At 38.8% G+C, this 27788-nt stretch overlaps 1 protein-coding gene across 4 annotated transcripts in view; it reads left to right on the forward strand.

Annotated features, from left to right (window-relative positions):
• UTRN (utrophin) overlaps nucleotides 1-27788 on the forward strand; it is a 389350-nt gene that overhangs the window by 159017 nt on the left and 202545 nt on the right. For all 4 annotated transcript variants that reach the window (XM_081943506.1, XM_081943504.1, XM_081943503.1 and 1 more), the window contains 3 exons: nucleotides 568-773; nucleotides 6827-6981; nucleotides 11063-11252. In XM_081943506.1, the coding sequence (XP_081799632.1) occupies nucleotides 568-773; nucleotides 6827-6981; nucleotides 11063-11252 (551 nt within the window). The remainder of the gene's footprint in view (nucleotides 1-567; nucleotides 774-6826; nucleotides 6982-11062; nucleotides 11253-27788) is intronic.

Consider the following 27788-nt stretch of genomic DNA (forward strand, 5'->3'; position numbering starts at 1 on the left):
ACATTGGCTACTTATATTCACATCTTTGGATTTTATTGGTTTTAAAGACTAACAAACTCGAAGTTGGAGATGTGAGTTTTTAAAAAGATGTATTAGATGGGATGTTTTGAACAGTTTTGGCAAGCCACAAGATTAAACAATGTTAGATCCAGTTTTTATGTACAATTTTTGTCTAATTTTCTATTTTTTATATAAAATCGAATGCCTTTATAATAAAAATGAGGAAAAAGCATTTGGAATAAGAGATACTTTGCTAAGATAGTTTGGTATCAAAGATACCGGCACTAATTTAATCAATATAACATTGTCAAACAATATAATATTGTCAAATTAAGAAAGGCATATTGTGTATTTGTGTATTGTGTATTGTGTGTGTGTGTGTTATAGAAGTAAATTTGACACTCTCCTTTTCAAAATTATGGGAATCTATAATAGTAGATTGTGGACCCAATGTTGGCTTGAGTGATTTTTTAAAAAAATGGTTAGTTTGAATGGTAGAAAAATAAAGATGATGCTATATTTTCAATGTCTTTTCATGGGACTAGATTTATTTTCTGTCTGTTTCAGTGGAGAAAGTTAAAAACCAGTGGGATGGCACTCAGCATGGGGTTGAAGTACGTCAGCATCAGTTGAAATGCATGCTTACTGACAGCATGAAATGGGATGAGCAGAAGCAAGAAATGGAGAAGCTAATTGGACAGTATGAGATCCATCTACATGCTCTCTTACAGTCTTCTAAAGAAAAGCTTACCAAACAAATTTCAGAAAACAAAGTGAGTTCAATGCTTTCTAATACAGAACTGTGGTTCATAGATTCAGTTTAACATCTTATTCCTGCCATACAGTTAATTCCATTAAGACGAATAATGTGATACAGCTCCTTCTGATATACCTGCAAATTGAAGAGTTTTACGAAAAGTCCAGGCAGCAGGATTTCTAGGCTTCATGTCTTCAGCTTTTCTTTGATACCATTCAGACTCTTTTCCATTTTTAGTTTAAAAAAAGAAAGCAGCCAAAAGTTGGGGAACTGCCAAGTTAGAGCTGGGGAGGGGGGGGGGCAGGGGAGAGAGTGATTGTGGTGTTCATGACCTTCTGCTGATTAAATTAAGGAGTGGTGCATGTGTCTTCTAATTAGATTAAAATGAATTTTCCACAGATATATTACTGCTTGCCAGTGCTTACCTGACAATAAATCTCATGCATCCCTGATGTAAATCTATACATTTCTCAATTCAGAACCTTGATGGGAAAAACAGACCAATTTTTACCACCCTTTTACCAGCTTGGAACTTTGGAGATTGCTTTTTACTGTTTAAGATGGAACAGATTCCTTTCCTATTAATCCAGAGACATTAAATGTTTATCTAAAATCCTATACCTATATTTGAATGGAGGCATTGCCTATTCTTGTGGGCCCTTTGTTGCAAAATGTCATTGATTTAGTTCAAGATAATGACTCAGGGTTTACCTGCAGTCTTAAACATTTTTTTACCCTAACCTCTTACTGCCTCTCCTCTACTGCCTTCTCCATCTTTGTAGAGTTAGAGAATCTTCTGCTTCTTTGCTAGCCTAGAGTTTTAATTTGTCTGGAGATTGATTTATCTTTGATAAAGCACCCATTGTCTTGGATAGGACTCTTAATCTAGTTACAAAATTAAACCATTTCCTGAACCTTTACAAGGTCAGCTATATATCCTGGGCTCAAACAGAAGCATCGATTTTTCTGAATATGTTTGACAACCTTTATCCTCTCAGGAAAAAAAGAAAAAGCCAATTGTTATATTTCAGTATCCTTTCAGTAATCTATTAGCAATACTAGATTCCTGAAACAATATAAGAGGTTAGTTTGTTAATAAGTGAATACACGTAGAATATTTCATCCATATGTATATTGCCAGTATACAAGAGGGAACACATTGGAGGATTCTGTGATTCTAAAATTATGGTTCAAAGAAATAGGAATATACCATATATACCATATAAGACCCACCTTAGTTTTGGGGGAAGAAAATAGAAAAAAAAATTCTGCCTACCAGGTATTTATTTAGCTAGCGTCTTTAGTCTAATCAGCTTCAGCACATAGGTTTGCTGGTTTTGAGTGTGCACGCTTTTTATCCCCTGGTTGGGAATAAAAAACAGCTTCTAAAAAACAGCTGATCGTTGGAGGGAGCAGCAATGAGAAAAGCAGGCAAAGCACGGAAGATTGCTTCACTTGTTAGCGCCTCATTATGGCTGAAAAACAGCTAAAGCATAGCTGATCATTGGAGAGAGAAGCAATGAGAAAAGCAGGAAAAGCACGGAAGATTGCTTCACTCGTTAGTGCTTCATTAGGGCTGAAAAAATGCTTCAAAAATCTACATAGATCTACATTCGGGCGAGCCGATGGGGATGAATCTTGAGGAGACTATCTGGGATGGGTTTGACCCTGTGACCCCCGAAGGCATGGACAGGATTATGGGGAGACTCAGTGCTGCCACCTGTGTGCTGGACCCATGTCCCTCTTGGTTAGTTTCGGCTTCCCGGGAGGTGACACGAGGCTGGCTCCAGGCAATTACCAACGCTTCATTGAGAGAGGGGTTCTTTCCCACCGCCTTGAAGGAGGTGGTGGTGAGGCCCCTCCTCAAGAAGCCTTCCCTGGACCCAGCTTCTTTAGCCAACTATCGTCCAGTCTCCAACCTTCACTTTGTAGCGAAGGTTGTCGAGAGTGTGGTAGCACGTCAGCTTCCCCAGTACCTGGATGAAGCTGTCTACCTGGATCCGTTTCAGTCGGGTTTCAGGCCTGGGTACAGCACGGAGACGGCATTGGTCGCGTTGGTCGATGATCTCTGGCGGGCCCGGGACAGGGGCTGTTCCTCTGTCCTGGTCCTATTAGACCTCTCGGCGGCTTTCGATACCATCAACCATGGTATCCTACTGCGATGACTTGGGGGGTTGGGAGTGGGGGGCACCGTTTTACGGTGGTTCTCCTCCTACCTGTCGGATCGGTCACAGTTTGTGTTGACTGGAAGGCAGAGATCGACCCCCAGGCGCGTCACTTGTGGGGTGCCCCAGGGGTCTCTCACCCCTCCTGTTCAACATATACATGAAACCGCTGGGCGAGATCATCCGTGGTTTTGGGGTACGGTATCATCAATATGCTGATGATACCCAACTTTTCATCTCTACCCCAAACCACCCAAACGATGCCCTCGACGTGATGTCCCGATGCCTGGAGGCTGTGTGGATCTGGATGGGGAGGAACAGACTCAAGCTCAATCCCTCCAAGACTGAGTGGCTGTGGTTCCCGTCATCCCGATTTGTACATCTTGTTCCATCTTTGACGATAGGGGGGGAAATTTTAGCCCCCTCAGAGAAGGCTCGCAATCTGGGAGTCCTCCTGGATATGTGGCTTAGTTTAGAAGAACACCTGACGGCCGTGACCAGGGGGGCCTTTTACCAGGTTCGCCTGGTACGCCAGTTGCGCCCCTTCCTGGATCGGGATGCTCTGTGCACAGTCACTCATGCCCTCGTCCTTTCTCGCCTGGACTACTGCAATGCTCTCTACATGGGGCTGCCCTTGAAGAGCACTCAGAGGCTTCAGCTGGTCCAGAATGCAGCCGTGCGGGTTGTCATGGGGGTACCTAGGTGCTCCCATGTCACACCCCTTTTAGACGGCCTGCACTGGTTGCCGGTTGTTTTCCGGGTGTGATTCAAGGTATTAATTATGACCTTTAAAGCGCTCCATGGCTTAGGCCCAGGGTACCTGCGAGACCACCTACTGCCGCCAGTAGCCTCCCACTGTCCAGTACGATCCCACAGAGTTGGCCTCCTCAGGGTGCTGTCGGCCAAGCAGTGTCGGCTGGTGACCCCCAGGAGGAGAGCCTTCTCTGTGGGAGCGCCTTCCCTCTGGAATGAGCTGCCCCCGGAGCTCCGCATAATCCCTGACCTCCGGTCCTTCCGACGCGCCCTAAAAAGTTGGCCTTTCCAGCAAGCTGGCCTGGCCTGTTAATGTTAATTTTAATGTTAAGTTATTTTAAATGTATTGTTTCTTTTTTTAAAAAAAATCGGTTTGGTCCTTTTGGAAATGGGTTTAATCTTTTTTTTTTACTTTTGTGATGTGTGTTTTTAATGTTGTACGCCGCCCTGAGTCCTTTTGGAGAAGGGCGGCATATAAATCCAAATAAACCTAAACCTAAACCTAAACCTACATTCGGAGTATAAGATGCACCCAAATTTTCAGCCTCCTTGGGGGGGGGGGAGTGCATCTTATACTCAAAAAATATGATAAATACCTATCCCAGAATCTACAAAATAATTCTTTTGACTGGTGATAATTATGACAGAAGCATTATTTTAGCCACTAGGCTAAAAACCAGGAGAGTGCGAATTCTAGTCCTACTTTACGCACAAAAGTGAGATGGGTGACTCTGGGCCAGTCACTCACTCTCAACCGAACACACCTTACACGGTTTTTGTTGTGGGGAAAAAAGGAGGAAGGCAATTTAAGTATATTCATTGCCTTGAGTTCATCTTTTTGTATTGTTACCTGCCATTATATACAAGAATACAAACCTAGTTTTCTTTGGTTCTGTTTCTAAATTTGTCATTCCTATAGTTTCCAAGGAATAAACAATCATCTTGACATCATATAAGAGATACAGTATATTCATATGTCTTATCTTTATTTTTTTAAAAGATGCATTCTTAAAAGCTTACAGATTTATCAAAATCTAAATAATTTTCTCCCAAAAAAGCCACTGGAATACAGAAGAATATTTAATCTGGGGAATTAATAAAATAAAAATATTTTCTTTACTATTTTGATAGACTCCATATATTTGGAAAGCAACAATATTTTGTTTCTGCTAATATTTATCTGTAATTATCATTCCAGGTTAATGTTTGATTGTTCCATTGATAGTAATGTATTATATTTTCCAATGTAAAAATGAAACCTTAAATAACTATTTAAACATAATATACGTCAATAATCTTATAAGGAAAATAAAGGAGTCAAGAATAAAAACAATTTCTTATTATAAACTTATATTCTATTTATTCTTATACATATCATAATACATAATGATTCACCAGCATTGTATTTCTTCTTTATTCAGAAAATAAATGATTTATACAGCCTTTATGCTCTTTTTATTTGATGTCTCTATATTTTATTTATGAGAGTCTAAATAAGAAATAAAGTTACTATTTCAAAAGTAATAAAATAAGCTTTCTTTGTAAGTTAACCATACCTATATATGGAAAGCAGTGCTCTGTTACTTTAAGTCTGGGAAGGAAATATCTGACAAATATAAGTTGTTCATACTTATAAAATAAAGAAAAGCCTCAAGAGAAGCATTTAAAGATTGCTATATATCCCCTTTTAAATAAACCCCTTTATCTTTCTCCTTGCTATCTTCATTTGCAAGCCAGTTTAGCAACACCTTTCCAAGTCAGAATTTTTTTTTCTCTCCTGCTAAAGTTGTAAAATGTAATTTTAGTGATGCCAACAGATGCTCTGCAAAAAGATTCAAACATTAAATTCCAGCTTTTTGCAGCATGTGCATTCTGCGGAGGGCTTTTGTTTTAGATCACCGGTCTCCCAAATTTTTGATCATGTACCCTTATCAATATTTTATTCTGTGGGCATTTACCCTACTGCATGCATGCATGTTTACACACACACACAAAAGTTTACACACACACACGTTTATATATACACACACATACGTTTACACACACACACATTCACATTCACTCACTCACTCTAGAAAATAACTGTGCTCCGCCCTCAACATCAAAGTGTGGAAAAGCTGCACTCAGAGAAACTCCATAAAAGCATAAATTGGCATAGGTCAGGGGTGTCAAACTCAAGATCTGGCCAACAGGCCTGTCCAGGAAACAGAAAAGGACAAGCCCGCCGTGCCTCTGCCAGTGAAAGCAGAGCTCTTGAGGGCTGTACACGGCTCTCATGAACTCCATTTTCACTGGCAGAGTGCTAGCAAAACAAACTACTAGCAAAAGTGACATTTGATCACACAAGTGACATTGAGCTGGCCACATCTACTATGGCTACCTTCCACTCCCTGAGGTCAAACACAACCTTGATGCATCCCTCAAAGAAGTCGAGTTTAACATTCCTGGCATAGGTTGTGTCTCAACATAGGAAATGATTTCGGAGTATCAATTTTTCTCTAAATGCCCTTTAGGCTGCAAACTCAATTTAATGCAGTTTTTCTGCTTTCAGTTTTTCTGCTTTCTCTCATTTCCTGTAGCTTTTCTAAAAAGCACAAGAAAGAGTTTGGCACATTGGTCAAATCATACTATTGTACATGTTGCTGAATCTTCAGCCTGCTTTCTACTTTTGTTATCTTCCCCTTTGTTCTGCTGTTTCTTAATAACTATCTGTTGAGTGAGTTTTGCTCATAACCCATTTCCCAGTTTGCTCTCCCCTTTTGCCTTCAGTCCAGTTATTCTAATGAAAATGTTCAAAATAAGGCAGATATTTCAGCCTCCACATTGGTAATCTCCCCTCTACTAAAATGTAAGAATTAGCTTTCTAGAAAAACAACCGTTAGAAATAATGTTCTATTCCTACAATGGGAAAAATGAATATGACCTGAATTTTTATTTGTACTATTTGTTGTAACAGTTTGCTTTGCTTAGTAGAAATGTTGATATAGATATTGTTCCCTGGTTGCAAAAAGGTGGAAAGCATTCAGCAGTCCCCTGGATTAAATCACTAGGATTATAATCCCCAGTCCCCCCATTGCTGATTTAGTCAACTTCATAAAAAAGCAACAACTGAATGATTAGAGATTTTGACTACTATGTATTTATTTTTTAGATATTAATGCAAGACCTAGATAAAGGAGATGCCAGGATAATTTCATTTAATGAGCTGTCAAGTAAGCTTCTTCAAGATTACAGTAGTGATGACACAAGAAATGTGAAGGAAATTATGAATCACTTGAATACTTCATGGATCAACCTGAAACACAGGTATGTATGTCTAAATTATACATAGGTGCACTCACCTCCACATTTCTAAGATGTGAAGAATAGAAATTATGTTACTGGGCAGCAACATATGATTTAAATTGGGGACTGTTTTCTTTCTTATCACGGTATGCATGATTAAATCAAGAAGCATCACATTTTTTATAGCTGTAACAAGAAAGGGAGCCGATTAGTCATCCGACTATTATACAGGTAGTCCTTGACTTACGACCACAATTGAGCCCAAAACGTATGTTGTTAAGTGAAATATTTAAGTGAGTTTCCCCCACGTTTTACAACCTTTCTTGCTTCAGTTATTAAGTGAATCACTGCAGTTAATAAATTGGTAACATGGTTGTTAAGTAAACCTGGCTTCCCCATTGACTTTGCTTGGCAAAGGTTGCCATAGGTGATTGATCACATGACCTTGGGACACAGCCTCAGTCATAAATATGAACCAGTTTGCCATGCATCTGAATTTTGATCACATGATCATAGGGATGCTAAGAAGGTTGTAACTGTGAAAAATGGTCATGCGTCACTTTTTTCAGTGCCTTTGTAACTTTGGATGGTCAGTAAACAAACTGTTCTAAGTCGAAGACTATCTGTAACTCTTAGACTCCTAATATTAGTTTACACAATCTCCTTCTGAAGAGGCATATACAGAGGTTTAGACATTAATGGCTGTGTGTTGTGTTATTTTGAGGGGGCAGCACATTTAGACTGTTATACAAGCTGTATGCTCACTACTTTACATTGTAGCCAAGTGTCATTTCTTCAGTGTTGTCACATGAAAAGATATACTTAAATATTTACAAAATGTGTGGGGGTGTACTCACTTCTGTGACATAATGTATGTGTTAAATTTAAAGCTGTATTACTGCGCACCTGGAGATAATACAACTGGCTCATGTAATTTAAACTTTGGTTTGCTATAGATAATATAATCCCAACAAAGAAAGAAGGCAAGTGTCCTGCTGAAATTAATTCTCTGGCCAGTTATTTCCTCTATGACTCGCCAAACCTCCCCCGTGTAGCATCATTCTATCTTTTGGATAAGTAGACTATATGCACCTAGATCCATACACCCGAACGATGTTCAGCAGCTGAGGAAAAGGGAAGGAAAATCCAGTGCATTAAAATGGGAGAGGGAGGTTAAGTACTATATATTATTAATTTAAGATAAGACAGGCTTGCCAAAGAGATAAGAGAAGCTGACCAAATATATTTTGTGACATAGAGCTTTTGCTATGAGTTGGAAATAGATGTAGCAGACTCTGTTTCCAAAACATCCTTTAAAAGATGATAGTCTACCAAATTGACATTTAATAGACAGATACAGAATTCGTGTTTCTTCCCCCCTCTCCCCGCAGTCAGTGAAAAGACTGTCACTTCCACTTCCTGATCTAAAGCAATAATGATTTGGTCCTAATTTCACTTGAATTGAAATTCAGAATAGCGGTTCTGCTAAGGGGAACTTTTCATTGATGGTATGTCAGTTGTGAAATAGCTTCTGCAGTTGATATCCCTAGCATATATTATATTTTCAGTGTCAAGTGAAAACCATCTTCTTTCAGGTAATTTAGCCTTTCATATGTTAAAAATGTTTAATGTTTTTAGATCTTTTCACTGCTTTAGTATACTACTTAGGTTTCATTACAACATTTCACTAAAAAAAAAACAATGTCATGAAGCATTCCTATTTTGGGTTTTAAATTACATAAAGAATTTTTCATTATTGGGAGAGATAGAAGAAGAATAAAACAGTTCTGTAAAACTGAAAATATAAAAAGAACTTTGTCCTTCTGGAATTAAATGCAGGTGCTTTAAACATTGATGTGGATGCTTCCAGTTCTGAAATTCTACTTAAAACTCAATCTCGCATCCTTACAAAATAAGATTATATTAAAATTTATAAAAATTGTTAACAGTTGTAAGACATAATCCCGTGTATATTGGAGAATTGGAATTGGAGAAATATTCTGTTACTCATCTATAATTGGGTCACAGATGACATGACATGCAACTTCAATGATTTTTGTATTTAATTGATCCATAAAATCTTAGTTATGGATTAAAAAAGGATAGATCTAGGTCTCTTTTATTGCCTAAATATAGTCCTGAAGTACTAAGGTTGAGCTGCTTAGCTAGTTTTATTGTAAACTCTTTAGAGTTATTCAGGTGAAGGGATAGTGTAGAAATTAGATACATAGATGATAGATAGATAGAGATAGATAGATAGATAGATAGATAGATAGATAGATACAGTAGATAGATAGATGATAGATAGATAGATGATAGATAGATAGATAGATAGATAGATAGATAGATAGATAGATAGATAGATAGATAGATAGATGATAGATAGATGGATGGATGCCTATTTCAACAAATGACTCTGGGCAGTATGCATCATAGAATATAAAAACAAATTAAAAACAGTTGAAACAACTGAAACAATATGGAATAAATTTACCTATGGCATCAACTAGAACAGATACTACGGGTGTTAATACAAGTAATCCTCATCTTATGACCACAATTGAGCCCAAATTTTATGTTGTTAAGTGGGACCTTTGTAAAGTGAGTTTTGCCACATTTTATGACCTTTCTTGCCACAGTTGTCAAGTGAATCCCGGCAATTGTTAACTGAGTAACATGGTTGTTAAGTGTATCTGACTTGGCTTATTAGAAGGTCGCAAAAGGTGATCACATGACCTGCAACTCCCAGGACACTGCAATCATCATAAATACGAGTCAATTGCCAAGTGTCATAGTTTTGATCATGTGACCATGGGGATGCTGCAATGGTTGTAAGTCTGGAAAACGGTCCTAAATTACTTTTTTCGGTGCTGTTATAACTTTGAATGGCCACTAAACAAACTCAAGAACTACCTGTACAGTCAGGAAATGGGGCCCTTAATATTCTTGTGGGCCCTAGAGCCAGGCACACAACCCAGGATTCATGGCCTTATGAAAGGCCAGCAAAATTAGTGTCACCCTGATCTCTGAAGGGTGTTAGGGCCCAGCAACATTCCTTGGCTGAAGGGTGCTGGATTGAATTGGGCAGATAGAAATGATGGGTAGAAGACATCCCTTAGAATAGATAATCTGACCCCAAGCCATGAAGTCTTTAAAGGTGCTAACTACCATCTTAAATTGCACCCACAAACACACTGGCAGCCAATGCAGCTCATGAAGCAGTGGTGTTTACATGTTAATGTTCTTTAAGCTCCACTGACAGATTTTAAATGTTGTCCCTTTTGTGTGAATAACAAACAAACAAACAAACAAACAAATATCAGTTGCTCAAGTAAGTTATAAAATGAAAGAAGTTAAGTGACACACTTCATTAACTTTGTGATTTGAATGTATAAAAAGGTAAAGGTTCCCCCACACATGCGTGCTAGTCATTTCTGGCCCTAGGGGGCGGGGCTCATCTCCGTTTCAAAACCAAAGAGCCAGTGCTGTCCGAAGATGTCTCCGTGGTCATGTGGCTGGCATGACTAAACGCCAAAGGCACATGGAGCACTGTTATCTTCCCACCAAAGTGGTCCCTATTTTTCTCCTTGCATTTTTACGTGCTTTCGAACTGCTAGGTTGGCAGAAGTTGAGACAAGTAACGGGAGCTCACTCCGTTATGTGGCGCTAGGGATTCGAACAGCTGAAATGCCAACCTTCTGATCGACAAGCTCAGTGGCTTAGCCACTGAGTCATCATGTCCCTTTTTTTTGAATGTATATGCAAGTTCAAAGAATTGTTTGCATTCATTATGTGAGAAGCTTTTTCATTACACATTCACCTCCGACAGGTGTGTGCCGTTCTGTTCCTCATACTGGCAGTTCCATACCTTGTTCATAGCAAGAAGAGGTATTATGTAATTTTCATACATTTTCATATTATTGTTTTAGTATAAAATATAGTACAATTATGGCATATGTTTTAATACTAAAAGAGTATAGCACTAGTTCCTAAAGCTATACATAGCATATAACAAATGCATGCCAAATGTGCTGAGTCACCCAAAGGGTGATTTCTTCTCACTTTCCTGTAGTCACTGATTTTTTTCCCTTCCCTTCTATAGAACTTGCAATAGGCAGAATTATTTGGAGGCTGACCTGAAGACGGTACATGCCTTGCTCAGAGACCTTGAAAAGTTCCTCAAGTGGATACAAGAAGCAGAAGCTACAGTTAATGTCCTTGCAGATGCATTGCAAAGGGAACCCACTACTCCGGTCAGTGGTCCTGGAAGGGAACTGAAGCAGCAGATTGAGGTAGGAGGATGGCTATTCTAAATGTCTTTTTTAGACTTAAAATGGTAAAATCCACTTTTGGCTGCTAATCTTACTAAAGGATAACTATAAGATTAATGCAGAAGATAAAACTTGTCAGCACAAGATAAATATTTAAAGGATGGTCATTAAATGTCTGCTGAAAGAGAAGTGATTTGTTGAAATTGAGTACCTGTCTCCTGAAAATGAACAGAGAGCAGATGTTTTATTATTGGATTGATAACGCTGTTTATAGTTGCATCAAAGAAGCACCCACCAATCTTTTTGTCTATTGGAGAAATGGTTTATATGCGTGATTAGCCATGCAACAAATCCAGTGTTGGTGCCTTACTTATCTACCAGAACAATCATGAATTGAGACCGCCCTGAATGGCAACTTCCAAAGCAACCAACTTGCCCTGCTTTTCTTCTTGTCTGATCAGAAGGAAATAAGAGGCAGTTTTTGACCAGTGTGTTGCTATGAGTTACCTCCTTATATCTGTTTATGAAGAAAGAATGATCGCAGCATGTTGGATTGGCAGTAGGAAGAAAACTGTGCAGGGATGTCTTACTTTTTCTCAACAGATTTGGGTCTTTCACTTTTCTTTGTCTCACACACACGTTGCCATTCACTCCAGTTGAAAAAAAACCAACCCTTGCTCTGCATCATTGGAAGATTGACCAATTTTGGGGCACGCTTGCAAAAGAAAGAGAAAGGAAAAAAGATAATGATTTTTCTTGCTCTTTATAAATAAGTATGTGCAGGGATGTCTTACTTTTTCTCAACAGATTTGGGTCTTTCACTTTTCTTTGTCTCACACACACGTTGCCAATCACTCCAGTTGAAAAAAAACCAACCCTTGCTCTGCATCATTGGAAGATTGACCAATTTTGGGGCACGCTTGCAAAAGAAAGAGAAAGGAAAAAAGATAATGATTTTTCTTGCTCTTTATAAATAAGTATGGGTAAATTCACACTAACGAAACTAGAAGAACAGCTTTAAATGCCTTCATCTAGTTCATTTTCATTCAATCAGTTTCTTTTGTATTTGTTTCTGAACAAATTATTTATATTGAAGATGCATGATTATAATGCAGTTACCCCTTTATCAATTAACCTCTATGGATTACTCAGTTCATTGCTTCCTTTTACCCACAATTGGGTGAAGTTTAAAGTTACAGTTGCTGAAATTCATTCAAATGCCACAGCAAATCTGAATTTCATATTCCTAGATGGCCTTAAATGAATGAGTAATTTAGAATGTGCTCAATGTTGGTTCTGAATGTTTTTATGTTGAGAGTAATTACAAGAAGGCTTTTGTGTTAAAGCAATTACTAGATGGCTTTTTATGTTAAAGCAGCCTTAAAATAATTCAAGGACAAATGTATTTTGAAGACTGTTTGGAAAATGAATGGGTGTATCTCAACATATGGTAACTTTTAATCACAGTTCATTGTGATTCCAACACTATAAAGTATTGGCAATAGTAGGACAAATTATTGTAATTCTATAAAAAGCTGTCACTCTATCTGATGAGTTTCATGATTGCTTAGCGATGCATTTGGAAAGCTGAGGACAAAGATATAACCATATTCATCTTGCTATCAATGTACATTCTGTCTGGGGAAATCCATATTGGCTTTCAGGCTCTGTTAGCTGAGTAATATAATTTAAGGATGCACAGTTTTCCTGGAGGTGCTCTTACATTAGCGAAGACTTTTATATAGAGGCCCCGATTACATATCATATAAACATTTAATAGTTGTTTTCATCCTGAAGTCTTTAATACGTGTTTGCTTTGTCTATGAATCCTCTGATCTCAGAATCATCAGCTATAATGTAACATAGCAAATAAATAGGACAAAAGGCATATTTGATAGTCATGCCTGTGAAGTAGCCAACATTGAAAAGAACTGGCCTTTTGATGGCCAGCAAAATTACATTTGGTTTTTAGCAAGTGAGAACTTGTGAGTGATACAGTAAATGTGCAGGACTCATCTTGAAAACATTCCTTCATAGGGTTATGCCTAAGATATAGCGCACGGGGTTTAGATATGTGATGGCTAGTTTTCAGACAATGTCTATTGTTTGGAAAAGATATTTTTTAGAAACATTCTGGAGGCCATCCTTCCTGGTGGTTTCACAAAGAAATGTTGTTGCTCATATAAACTTCTATCTTCTGTTACAATTATAATTTCTCTTTTGTAGGGCTGTTTAAAGGCACAGTTGGTTTGGATTGTCCCTTTGAATACAATTTTTTTTCAGTTGGCTGATCATGGATGTCATTGTCCACAATTCCATTAGCAAAAATTCTCAAGCACACTTCTCACATTGCCTGGATTAGCGGAGGAAAAGGGGATCTCCTTCAGGAGTTTTAAATTTTTTTAAAAAAGGGCATACAAAAATGCATGAATAGCTCAGTGAACAGTACCAATTCCTTAAAAAAAGAGATTGATTGAGGCAATGCAATCAATATGTAATCAAAGTAAAGCTTTATAGCTTGTCATTCCTGGAAAATATCATTTCTGTCATTTATATTAGTTCCTTGTATTCCTCCTTCAGTCATGCACATTTTGAACAAATATGTATTATATAGCTATTTACCAGCTATTCTTGACTAACTGCTGTTGAAGATGAGTTTGTACCTCAAAGTACAAAGGACATTCTCATTCAAATCTAACTGAGTTTATCCGACAGAGAGAATACATTTGAAGTCTATCTCCTTGAGTAAATACAATCTGAGATGGGTTTGAGCTTTGAACTGGATGTATAACCAAGTTCTTCTCTTTTGACAAAAAACATTAGCAGTGTATGTGCATGTGTCAGTGAGTGAGGGAGTCAGATTTACTCCTTGATGCATTATATCATTTGCATGCATTTTGATTTCTTCAACAGGAAAGGGGGTTTCTGTTGAACATTGACGTCTGTTTTTATTTTTCCCCCTAAGTGTTTCATAATAATCAAAAAAAATCAGTAGCAATCCAATATAAATTAAATGTCAGTATTATATAGGAGAAGAATTGCTATTTTCCTGCATTGGTTTACTAATTCTGTATGTTTCACATTTTCTTTTTATATTATGGACACATTTAATTTTAGTCTAGAATGCTTTTGAAGTATGAATGAATGAGATGTTTGAACTGGTATGCAGTTATTTTCTGTCAGTTATCACTCTTATCTAGTCTTTCATTTCATATGAATCATTTTTAGCTGTTTGAGCAATGTCCATTTGCATTATACAATGAACTGCGTGTGATCAGATAATTTTGTCTGAAGAGGCTCCCGTTTGTTTATAATGAATTATACGCATAAAAGAACAAGCAACTCACTGCTCATTATGTCCCGTCCTTAAGAAAAGAACTTGATTGATGGGATTTTTAACTTCAGAATTTGTTATACATTTTTCAAGGAAGAAAATTAATAGTTATTTTTGTTCCACTGCTTATGGTAAGACTCCTTTAGTTGGTTATACCTTCATTAAGGTGAAAATATAAATGGTAAAATTTCTCAGCCTGTTTATTATTTAACTTTGTATTGTGAAAGAACACTTCATAAGTCCCATAATACACAACTGTGCATTATGAATGACAATTCAAAGCACTGGAAAGGATGAACACACATGCCTCTTATTAGAGTTATATTTTGCTTTTTGACAGGAAAGTCAAGTGGCATACAGTATGTCCCCTTCTCCAGAGAATAGACTTTTCTTGATTCTACTGCACCGTAGCATTCTTAGCAAACAGAAAAAAAACCATGATTATAACACTTGGGGGAGGGGGGAGGCTTAACATCTTTCACTGATGTTATTTCCTGGTTATTTCCATCCAGTTACTTAGAGAACTTGAAAGCAAAACATTGTAACCACTTTGCCAGGGGTCAACCTAGGAGATGCGACTGATGCTTTAATCTGTGTCCTAGATGAAATTTGAATAAGGGAGCTGTACCCAGCGGAATCCAAGTTTCTATCCATCTATCAAAAAAAAAAATGCTGCTTAAAAATTCCAAATAAGACATTGAAATTGTATTTTTGGTTGCATGTACAAAATACATTTAAACTGGATCTTACTGAAATTGTTTATTTAAGCCCAAAGTGATAGAGTGTCAAAATGGTCTGTTTGTATTACATATTAAAAGCATTATATTATAGTCTTTTCCCATGTAAGATTGAGAGTATCTTGGTGACGTTTTGACGAGGTCGCACTCGCCATCTTCAGGCTGGTGCCTTCGGCTTCGTGCTGTGCGAGCAAAGCGTGATCAGGGCTGCCGTCTTTCTATAAATATTGGTGTGTGTGTATGTGTGTGGAGTGCTGGCTTTGTTGCTGTAAGCGGGTTGGTTGGCTGTGTTGTTACACCTTGATTAGTTGATGGAGTTGATGTATGCAGATTAGTCAGCTGTTTCATAACATCCTGTGTGGCTGAGGTACTAACTGTGTGCCCATTAGTCTTTTGTGTTGTAACAACCTGGGTAATGGGCTGTATGATGACATCCTGAGCTCTAGTGTAATGGGATCACTCCTCTCACTCATCATCGCAAACCTATACATGGAACATTTTGAAGCCAATGCCTTAGATCAGTGGTCGGCAAGCCGCGGCTTGCGAGCCACATGCGGCTCTTTACACACTTTAATGTGGCTCTTCTGTGTGCCGGGCGCCCGCCCCCCTCCCTCCTCGGGCGGCCGCCAATGTTCCCTCTAAACTGCGCAGATAACAAGGAAACGCAGCGCAGAAGTTTTAAAATGTGAGTGAAAATATCCCCCCTTCCTCCCTTCTGTCTGTCTGCACCGAATTCTCTCTTCCATGATTGGTGAAATCAAGGAAGATTCTGCCCGGATACCGATGACGTTGCAGAATGGAGAATTCCTATTGGTCCTATGGGGCTTCATTGGTTCCTGGGAAAACATGATTCGCTGGTTGTAGCCTGCTTTTCTCTGCATATCCGGGGTCCACGCGATCTTGAGACTGGACTTTTGAGCAGTACCAATTCTTTCCACTCTTTCTTTTCCCTTTCTGTCCTTCTTCTATCTTCCTTTCCTTTTCATTTTTTTCCTTTCATTTCTCTTTTCCTTTCCTTTTTCCTTTCCTTCTTTTCCATTTCCATGGCCATGGAGGGGGGGGGGAATGTGACACGAGGGGCAGAAATGTGACATGAGGGGGTGAAATGTGACATGGAGGGGCAGAAATGTGACATGAGGGGAGAAATGTGACATTGTGGGATTGACATAAAAAGGGTTGATGTGAAAAAGGGGGTGTGGACATAAAATTGCGGAATATCGTAATCTAGGAGCCAGCAAAATAAGTTAGTGGCCAGGTTCTGAGGTCAATATATAACAGTACCAGTGAGGACTATTTGAGTGTGTTTTCACATACTTTTATATGTACTTTTTTAGTTGTATCTTGATTTTTATTTCATTTTATGTTGTCATTTTTTACTTTTATTCAACTTGACTGCAGAGCCAGTGCAATGTGTGCATGCCTGTTTTATTACTTCTTGCCTACTGTTTGGGTGTATCCATCAAGGTGGAGAACCCTGCTTAAAATATCCATGATGAGCCCCACTAATTTTATAATACTATTTACACACACATAAGATGCCATATATGCATCATCCACAGATAAATACCAGTGCGTCATCCACAGATAAATAACAGTGTACCATCCTATGTATTTTCGGTTTTAAAAATGTGGCTCTCAAAATAAATTTCAATCGTGGTTTTGGCGAGATTTGGCTCAGTTGAAAAAAAAGGTTGCCCACCACTGCCTTAGATAAATCTGAACACAAACCAAACTCTGGCTTAGATATGTAGATAACACTTTCGTAATTTGGCCACACGGGAAGGAAAAACTAGACAACTTCCTCACACATCTCAACAGCCTACACCCAAAATACAATTTACTATGGAAATAGAAGCTAACAACCAATTTCCCTTTCTGGATGTCCTAATCTACAAAAAACCAAATGGCTCCCTAGGACACACCATCTACCGGAAAAACACACACACCAACTGCTACTTAAACACACAATCCCATCATCACCCTGCACAGATCAACTCTGTAGCCAAGACCCTCATCTCCAGGACCAAACGCCTAGCCGACAAAGACCACCTGAAAACTGAATTACACACACTCACACACGTATTAATTTCCAATGGATTCCAAAGAAACACAATTACCAACATAATCCAAAAGGAGAGACTCCCCAAGAACCGAAACACAGAATAGGACAACGGTATTGACTTCCTCCCTTACATCAAAGGCACCACAGATAAAATCAGCAAAATTCTCCACAAACACAATATCAAGATAGCCTTCGGTACTGACCAAAAATAGCCAACATCTTAAGAAACCCCAAAGACAAGATCCAGCTAGAAAACCAAGGAGTCTATGAAATACCATGCAAAATCTGCCCAGCCACATACATTGGACAAACTAATAGGAGAATAAATGCATGCATCGCAGAACATAAGAATGCAGTCAGAAAACAAGAAAAAACTTCCTCTCTTTTCCAGCACGTTAAAGCAACAGGACATGAAATTGATTTTGAAGGAACCAAATTAATCTCCAAAACTGAACACTTCAACAAGAGAATAATTATGGGAGCCATCAAAACAGAGAAACACCCCCACAACATGAATAAACGTGACGATACCTCCGCCTACCAGACATCTGGAAATTAGCCTAGTCAACAAATGAAAACCGACACCGGACCCAGAACAACACAGGACACCACCACCAATCGCCCTCACCAGACTCAAACCCAAATCCATCCCATAGACGAAATGCAACCACCATCCAGAAGCCAAACCACAGTAGCATCACCAACTGCTGCACCCCGCTCCAACCCCCACACAAAGCAAACTGACACATGCCATGAAGACTGCAAACCTGGAGCCAAACCAAAGCCCGGGATGTCACATCACAGCCATCTGCTCAGGACATTACATCACAGAACTCAGGCGGTTACAATGCAAAGGCTCAGGATGTTACAATGCAGCCGACCTCTCAGGATGTTGCAGCACAGGACTCAGGATATCACTACACTAGAGCTCAGGATGTCATCACACAGTCCATTACCCTGGTCGTTACAACACAAAAGACTAATGGGCACACAGCTAGTACCTCAGCCACACAGGATGTTACGAAACAGCCAACTAATCTGCATACACCAATTCCATCAACTAATTAAGATGTAACAACACAGCCAACCAACCCACTTACAGCAACAAAGCCAGCACTCCACACACCCCACCAATATTTATAGAAAGATGGCAGCTCCAATCACGCTTTGCTCACACAAGCACGAAGCCAAAAGCACCAACCTGAAGATGGTGAGTGGGACCTCGTCGAAACGTTGCCAAGATACTCTCAATCTTACATGGAAAAAGACCCAAATACGACAAGACCTGCATATATATGTATGCATGCATGTATGTATGTATGTATGTATGTATGTATGTTTAAAAGCTGATAGGGTTGGGATGTAGCAATGTTGAGGATGGCAGAACGAAGTAAAATATTCATATACTAATGAAACAGAACTAAACTAAAATTAGTAAAGGACTTACTGTATACTGTCAAAAACTTTCTTGCCACATGTTAGAGAGAAAACATTCTATTTTAAGGAGTTTGGTGATGCAGTAAGGAACATTGATTCCTAGCATCAGAAAACACATAAACCACCTGGACAAAGTGTAGGCAAGCAGATTCCTTTGCTAAGAAAGCTTAGGAAGCAAATTCTTTTTCTAAGTTAATTAGAAGCCAGGAAAAAAGTGTTAAGGGTGGCTAATCATTTCTGAAAAAACAACTCCACTACAACTGTAATCCATAAGTATTGTCAGTAAAATAGTCAATGTTACTGACACCCTTGTTTAATCTATAATCTTGAAGAGTATCCTGTGGGAAGATACGCAGAAAGAAAATACTTGCATAGTATCTTTGGGTGTATTTCCTTACAATATTCCCTTAGGAAGTAAGCATTGTTATGGATAGCTCAGAAAAGGATAAGAAATATTAAGTGAAGAAAATAAGGCATGAAGTAAGAAGAAGAAATACAAAGACATCTAGTTTATTCTGGCACCATTGGCTATACCTCTCCATACTTTCCTATCCTTGCAAACCAGAAATGATAATTGTTTCTGTACAGTATAACATTTAGTCATTTGCTCCATTTTCCCTGTCAGACACTATAGAGAAGGATGAGCTGATAATAATAAAATGTATTTACCGTCTGACTCCCATTGACAATAATTCTTGTTGCATCATACAATCTAACACCTGCTGCAAATCATTCAGGCTCTCTTCCAATAATATTTCCTAAAAACAATATTTTCTAAAAACGATATGCACACTCATATGCTCTAACACAATTTCATACACATTCATTGAACCTCTCACATCGTTGATTATCTACTTGCTGAGTATGGAGCTACTCACGGAGCATTTTAGGTATTCTTCTTTTTGGTTCCATCATGTATTTTTCATTTCTCATTCAGCAACCAACCTTCAGCACCATATTTGCTCTGAAAATACCATAATTCACCCCTGTGTTGTCTCTAAATTGAGGAATAAAAAATAAATTTCTTAACATACATGCATTCCATACTGCACTTCCAAAATTAGAAAACTAATGAAAAGTTTTACTAATTTATGACTTTAGAAGCATTGGGACTTACTGTAAACATTTAAATATTGATTAAATCAGAAATTCACCAATTTAACAAAAGAAACCATAGTACCTAAAAAGCTATCCATGATCAGTGAAAGAAGCATTTAGTATTATATTTGTTACTTCATGGAAAATAGGAATAATAAGAAAGAAAAAAGGGAAGTAAAAACACTTATTTGGGTTTGAAATTTAATTGGTTTTGGTGACATTGAGGCTTTCTTGGATGCAATGGTAAATCATTGTCAATTGTTACATGCACAGTTTAAGATTTGAAAATCCCCTACAAGTCCTCTTTGCTTCCAACATGGCTATAAGAAGATTATAAAATATGTTTACTTTCAACAGCTTATTTAACTATGTGTTTGGTTAAAAAAATTGATTTTAATGGTTTGGGAAGCAAGCCAATTAAATATTGCTTTCTAATATTAGCTTATTTCTGCAATCTATAGTTCCAGTTAATGTGAACAATAGCTCATTGAGAATGGAAACAAACAGTTCTGACAGCTTCCATAGGGCTTCAAAGAATTAGTTTTAAGTTTGAATGCTGTCAGGATAAAGGGCAAGATGTAGAAGTTAATTTTAAAAATGCTCATTATGAAATTCTCTTGAAAGTAGCAACTACAATAATGGATGGTTAAGGACTTGCTTTACTTTGGCCTGAACTTTGCCAGACCTCAAGGGTAGGGGTGGTTTTCTCTTCCCCCTTTTGATTCTAGCCATCATTCTGTGCCTCCATTTGAATATCCCAGTATTTTGTATGTTACTATCAATTGATATCAGATTATTAACCAATGCAGTGCCTTCATTCTTTTTCCTACCACATAAGCTAATCAATAACTTTATATCTTTCAGCATCATTGCCTTTTAGGGAACAATTGTATCACACTGTTAAAATAATACACAATGTATTCTAACATTCTAAGTTCAGTATATAGAGGTAACATAACCAAGCTGATTTATGTCTTTTCATTGTCAGGCATTTTTTGTGCTCCAAACAAGACCATGTTTACAAGACTTCGGGAAATTTTGGTAATTTTAATGCACTAAGTAGTTGGAAACAAGGACAGCATCATAGAGACATATTTATGTATGCATACGTGCATGAAAATATTACTTCTTACATACATGATTTTCATTTTCATTTGAACAAGGCTAGAGTTCTAGGGCTAGAATAAAAAACAATTCGGTCATTTCCATGAAATGGCTTAACTAGCAGATTCAAATTACTGACATATATTTTTATTTGTTCATAATATAGTATATAAAAACGTACCAAATACTTGTTAAGGCCTTTTCATAGCTCACCATCTTGCAGGTCACTTGTTAGATTGGGTAATGGATAGGCACACACAGGCTTAACGGTAACAACAGCTCTTTATTAAGTACAAGAAGTGAGAAAAATCCAGCGAAGGTTGAGTCTGACAGCAGCCCTTTCTATAGGGAGCTGTCAAACCCTTCGACCAATAGGATTAAACCTCTGTTCCCACCGGAACAGAGGACCTTGGTGGAAACCACTGTAGTTAGAACAAGTATCTAACACCCCTCCCCTCTTGGATGGAACAATCCTACTTGTTACGTAGTCACGCAGGTAGGCGGGCTTTTGGGTAGCTCTGCCTGACCTGCACAGTTCAGTAGGAGGGGTTTCCTTGGACAGGTCGGATGGACCTGTTTGCTCCGCAGCTCTGCTTGGTGGAAGCTCCTAGAACCTTTCACAGGCCGCAGCTGGAGCTTCTAGAGCTGGTTCGCTCAGAGCTCGCTGCGGGCCTGCAACATAACCAGATAAGTTTCCCGGTACCCTCAGGCTTGAGCTGGGCGTGGAAGGAGTGAGTGTTTGCTCTGTTTGGGTAGGGCTTTAGCTAACTTGTACAGGAGTTACTTCTGGTTGTCTAAGAGTGGAGTTGGAGAGGCGGCCAATTCCTACCTTCCTCAAGCTTTAGGAGGTAAGAGTGAGGGCCGGTGATGCCTATCACTGTGGCAGGAATCCACAGAGTTCCCCCGGAGTAGTTGTGGGCGTATACCGAATCTCCTATGCTAAATGTCCGAATCTTGCTTGTGGAGTCTGGGGACGATGAGGCAGAATAATTGGGGTGTAGCTGGCCTAAGTGGGACCTTAGCCGGTGACCCATGAGAAGTTCGGAAGGGCTTCTCCCTGTAGTGGCACTGGGTGTGATGTGCTGAATTAGCAAATAGTGGTCAACCCGTGTTTGCCAATCTCCCGGGCTTCCCATTTTTCGATCTCCCTGTTCGTGTTAGGCCACCACATGTAACTCCTAGCCAAAGACTTCATCCTGACAATTCCAGGATGCCCTATGTGTAAAGCAAAATACATTTTGAAATCAGCCCCAACAGGCCCCTTGGGCCATCTCCTCCACACCCAGTTCAAAATTTGTTTGATGGTGGAATCCTTTGCAGAGTGACGGGCAACGTCACTGGATGAGACAGGCCCAGTCTCAAGGCAGTCAATGAGGAGGACTGGCATCTTGGGGGTAGGGTCAGTGAGAAGCTCAGGCAGCGGGCACCGGCTTAGAGCATCAGCGTGCCCCAAAGTGGACCCTGGTCGGTGGATGAGAAGGTAAGAGTAGGCAGCTAGGAAGATAGTCCATCTGGTCATGCAAGGTGAGAATGACACTTGGGTAGGTCGGTCCCCAGCCAGTAAGCCCAACAACGGCTTGTGGTCCATAACCAGTTTGAAGTCCCGGCCATATAGATATTCATGGAACCTCTTTACTCCGGCCAGTGCAGCCAAAGCCTCACGGTCCAGCTGGCTGTAGTTCCACTCTGCGGCAGACAAGGTCTTGGAGTAAAATACAATAGGGGCTTCAGTTCCATTGGGCATGCGGTGGCTGAGCACAGCGCCAACAGGGAAGTGTTGCAGGTCAGCACCAATGGCAGGGTCTGGCTGTATTGCACCAGAAAGGAGTCTGCCGATAGGAGTCGTTTTACCGCAGCAAATGTGGCAGCCTCGGCTCTGCCCCAGGACCACTTTGCGTTCTTAGCCAGGAGACGGTGTAAGGGCTCAGCAATGGTGGATTTCTGTTTGAGAAAGACGCTGTAGAAATTAAGGAGCCCGAAGAACGCCTGCAGCGCGGTTTGATTGCGAGGTGTGGGGTCGTCCTGAATTGCTTTAATTTTTTGTACATTACAAAAAAAGTACAAAAAATGAGAACAATCCAGCGAAGGTTGGGTCTGACAGCAGCCCTTTTATAGGGAGCTGTCAAACCCTTTGACCAATAGGATTGATCTTCTGTTCCCGTTGGAACAGAGGACCTTAGTGGAAACCACTGTAGTTAGAACAAGTATATAACTTCACTATCACGAGCAATTTTTTTTTACTTTTGATATTCTATTTTGGGAATGGCTTTTTCAAATAAGTTGATATTTTAAGTGGTAAAGTTAACCTTTACAATTGATTTGCTTGTATTTTTTTGGTGTTGCTTGATGCATATTGATTGCTTTGTTGGTTTTTTCCTGATGTTCCAATGATTTTGTTGTTTTTTTAATTGTGTGCTTTTCTAATATTATAAGATTTTTATTATTGGCTTGGATACTTTTGTAGAAAAATGAGTCATACATTCTTAAATGTATAGTATAACACTGTTTTATATTCTTAGAGAAGGTTACAATTTAGTTTTTTTTTACTCTAACATACACTGAGACCTATATGCATAGAGTTAAGAAACTACGGTACGTTCTAAATATTCAATGTAGTATATCAAAGCTTTCATTGATTTTGCTAATGGCTGTAAATTGGTTAGATGTACAAGAATCTTTGAAGTTCTAGCTGGTGAAGGCATAAATCTCATCTTTCTGCGGAAATGGATCCAATTAAATCATTAGTGTCAAGCAACCACAATTGACTATCTTTATAGTTTGTGACTTTTCTATTCTGATGTCTCAGCCAATCAATATATTCTAATCACATGCAAAAAAACATGCACCTAAGTTTTGGCTGGTGGCTTGGGTGAGCCATTTAACTTCCTTGGATTTTTGAACATTTGCTGGAGTGAAGTATCAATCTGCTCAGCATCCAGATGCATAAATTGATTGCTTAAAAAACACAAAATGAATTATGACATGGAATTTATAAAAGCAAAAACCAGTGTTAAATATAAAATAGTTTTTTCCCCTAAATATCTAAGCCATTTGGTATTTAAAGCATTGAAAGGTTATCATTATTTTGGGCTTCTCCCAATTACTTCCATTCATTTTCCAAAAAGAAAGGAACGTACATTGTATACTCAACAAAGCAGACACACCACATGGACACAACCACACAAAACATACGAATGGTAATAGCAGATAGGAAGAACCATGAGTGGCTTCTGGGCCCTTGAAAAGTTCATGTCATCCCTGCCTGTGTCTTGTGGTTTTTCTTTGTGCTAATACTGTATGTCATAGAATATGGTTTACTGGTTTTGAATGAGTAATAAGTAGGTGATATGTTGTGCTAGATGAGTTATTTGCTTCGGTGATCTAGTTCTGTCCAGTGGCGTAGCGTGGGTTGTCAGCACCCGGGGCAAGGCAAGTAACCAGCGTGCCCCCTTTCAATGCGGCCGGCCCCCCCTGCACCCCCCACGCTACGCCACTGCTGGCACTCCCCCCCCTCCACAGTGGGCGGCGACCCGGCGGCTCGGATTGGATTCGCACAGCCAGCACTGCAGTGAGAGAGAGAGAGTGAGCCAGGCAGGGGCAGAGAGCTGCGAGTGCAAGCGCCCCCCCCCCCAGATGTTGCGCCCGGTGCGGCCAGCCCCCCCTGCACCCCCCATGCTATGCCACTGGTTCTGTCTAAAGCAGAGAGATGAAATAAGAAAACTTGCTGCCCGATTGTCAAAACCAAGATTCTTATTGAAGTTCTGTATGTCTTGATGATCTATCCCATCTTTCTTAAGTCATGGTAACATATAGGGTTCCTAGGCATTACTCTCTTGGGTACTGGCCTGATTACACTTAGATTGATGATGCTTAAGCTATTTTACAGCATCCTCTGCCTTTTTTTAAAAAAAACATGATGTAACATGTGATAGTACTTCCCACAATGGGAGTATGTTCTTGCTGTTAAACTCATATTGTCTCTCTCAGCAAGAGAGGTTTAATGATACTACTTGTCAGAGTTTGTTACCAAGAGTTAAAACTGTGAAGATCCTGACCACGGAGGAGACAAAAAGGTAGAGTAATCAAATATATATAAAACCATTAAAAAAATATCATAGTCCTCTGATGACAGAATCTTTCTGTCTCTTGCTCAGTGAAGAAGCTCTAGTAGGAGGTTTCACCAGAACTATTGTATGTTCATACTTCTGCAGGTAAGCATTCTTCTGAGAGCTCTCGAGGCAAATTAGCTTAGGAGAGTTTTTACAAGACAGGGTTTTGCCTCTGTAGATCTTCCTTTTGTGGACAACGATCTAGCTTTTGGAGAGCAGCCAGTATGTGATTTATTGTCTTTTAATGTATGGCTGCTATAATTAGGGCAGGTATCCCTCTGTTCTTATAAGATTTAGAGCAGGCTGTGTGATTCACTTGCTCCGCAGCTCTGGCAGAGCTGCTTTCAGTGCGAGGGTGACAGCATCTTCCTCCGGAGTGAGGGAAGGAATGCCATTCCCTGTTTTTCTATGAAGCCTATCCAAGAGGAGAACTATTATGATGATGTCAGAGCAGGCTTCCCGGAGGAATTGTGCTTCATCTCTGCAGCTTTACCTCGTCAATTAATCAACATTTGCTGGTATGTAGTTCTCCACTTCGAAGCAGGCATCTCTCTCTGATCAACAACTTCTCTCTTTCTGGAACTGCTAAACAAACCCAGCCTTTGAGGATGCAGGCAAGCTTTGCTTTTTGTGTGTATTTGGCTCTCTAGAAGAAAGAATACTTTTAGCATGATGCTTATTGCCTATGCTGTCCCTTGGAAAACCTGTTTTGGAAGCGAGCATGCTCAGAAAGCTGGCAAATCATTGTCCAGCGACTGAGAGAAAATGCTGGGTGCTCTTCATTTATAATGCAAATTCTGAGGTGCCTTCAGAAGTGTGGCAAACTTAAAATGATGGCGGTGGTGAGGACATCACTGCAGAAAGTTGTGGTATTGCTACATCGCTTGCAGAGAATGGCAGTTTCATCACCACGTTATCAAAAGCTTTGCAAGGTGAGTCAAAACTAAAAAGTAGGACTGCTAATTCCATTACAAGTACACATTGTTTGGGAATTTTGATTGAAATATTATTTTCCAAATAGGTCTAATGCCAGTCATTAGAAATATGGTTTTGTATATACTTACTCCAATTATAGAGCTGTATAACTAGTGGCTTACTTTTCTTTTTTTAAAGTCATAGGTAGGTATTGTTGGAAGTTCTCCAATGTGCAAAGTTAACTTAAATGCTTAGTCTAGTCTAATGATTCTTTTTACAGCCAAGTAATATGTTGTGGAAGTTAATGCCTTAGAAAGGAGTATCTGCCATTTGCAGATTTACAACTGAATCTTCATTTATCATAGGATTTTTTTGTTGGCAATTTTTCCTGTTTGAATTTTCTATGAAAAAGTTACAAATAAGGTATGACTTCTCATGCCAAAGAAACCAGTGGTGACCCAGAGCTTTTGACAGTAACTTTTATTGCTCATAACCGAATTTTTATTTTCCTTTTCGGAGTGTTAAAATTGCTGCTTTGCAAACTCCACTATTGTGGGACCTTGATTTTGTAGAAGTGGTTTTTGGAATGTGGAAAATTAACTTAGTGATCTTCAACTATGTCATTAAGTTCACTAACTTCAAATTTGAAATTGTACACCAAAAGCCATGTTTAAACCAGAATTGGAGTGGGAAAGAGCAGGTCAACAAGGTGCTTCTGGAAGGTTACTGGAAAATTAAAGTAGTTTTTTAAAAAACTAAACAAAAGAAAACTTTGGATCATTATTGGAACAAACATGAATTATAAATATCAGAGTAGAAAAACATTTGATTGTGTGAGGTAGAACTTGTGAAATTCTTATTTTTGGATTTAATCTTTACTAGCGTCTTCAGTGTGAAACAATGATTTATTGTGAATAATGATTTTCTATCATTACATATGTATGAACAGAATGGAAATGTGTTAGAATCTTGGGTGATAGCCCACTTTTATTTTCATTACTTCTGGGACATATGGCGGAAACAAAAAAATATTCAGAAGTCATGCAGTAAATCAGACTATTCCATTACAGATGCAACTTTTTAAGAATGATTGTTTGGCATTTTTGCATTTTTCAATTACAAAAACAATTGTAATATGAAACTGCCAGCTCTCTTGAGCAAAGATCAGAGCTTATTTGCACAGAAATAGTGTGTAAACATATAGTATAGGTTTGTTAAATCCTACAAATTAAGTAAAAAGTTGTGTGAACATGTATAAATTTAATATAGTTTTTACCTTATTTAAAAACATGAATCTTTCATCCTAGGGAGGAAAGTTAATTCAGAATATTTTATTTTTGGAATGGAATGCTGTGGAAGCTTACAGTGAAATATATCATTTGCTAATGGAATATTTAAAGGTTGTACATTGGAAATGGAATTCCACTTGTGTTTGTCACATAGAAATGTATATCGCATGGAGCAGTTAATTGGATATATAAATTTTGTGTGAAATTATTATATTCTAAGGGAGAAAGAGTAGTACTTTAAATTGCATAGGGTTGTTTTCATTTGGCCTTTAAAGTATTTTAAATTGCTTGTAAATTTCACTCTACTGCCATTGAGTAAATAGGTTGCAATCCTCCACCAGGTGTCAGTGTAAGGCAATAATAGATAATTATATTCATCACTTAATAGTCTAACAAAATATTCCCAAAGAATGCAGTGTGGATTGCAAATGTAACAGATATCATCAAAGAAGTAATGAACTGAAACCATCTT

Source organism: Natrix helvetica (assembly GCF_964273705.1).
Source record: "Natrix helvetica genome assembly, chromosome: 2".
NCBI classification, from domain to species: domain Eukaryota; kingdom Metazoa; phylum Chordata; class Lepidosauria; order Squamata; family Natricidae; genus Natrix; species Natrix helvetica.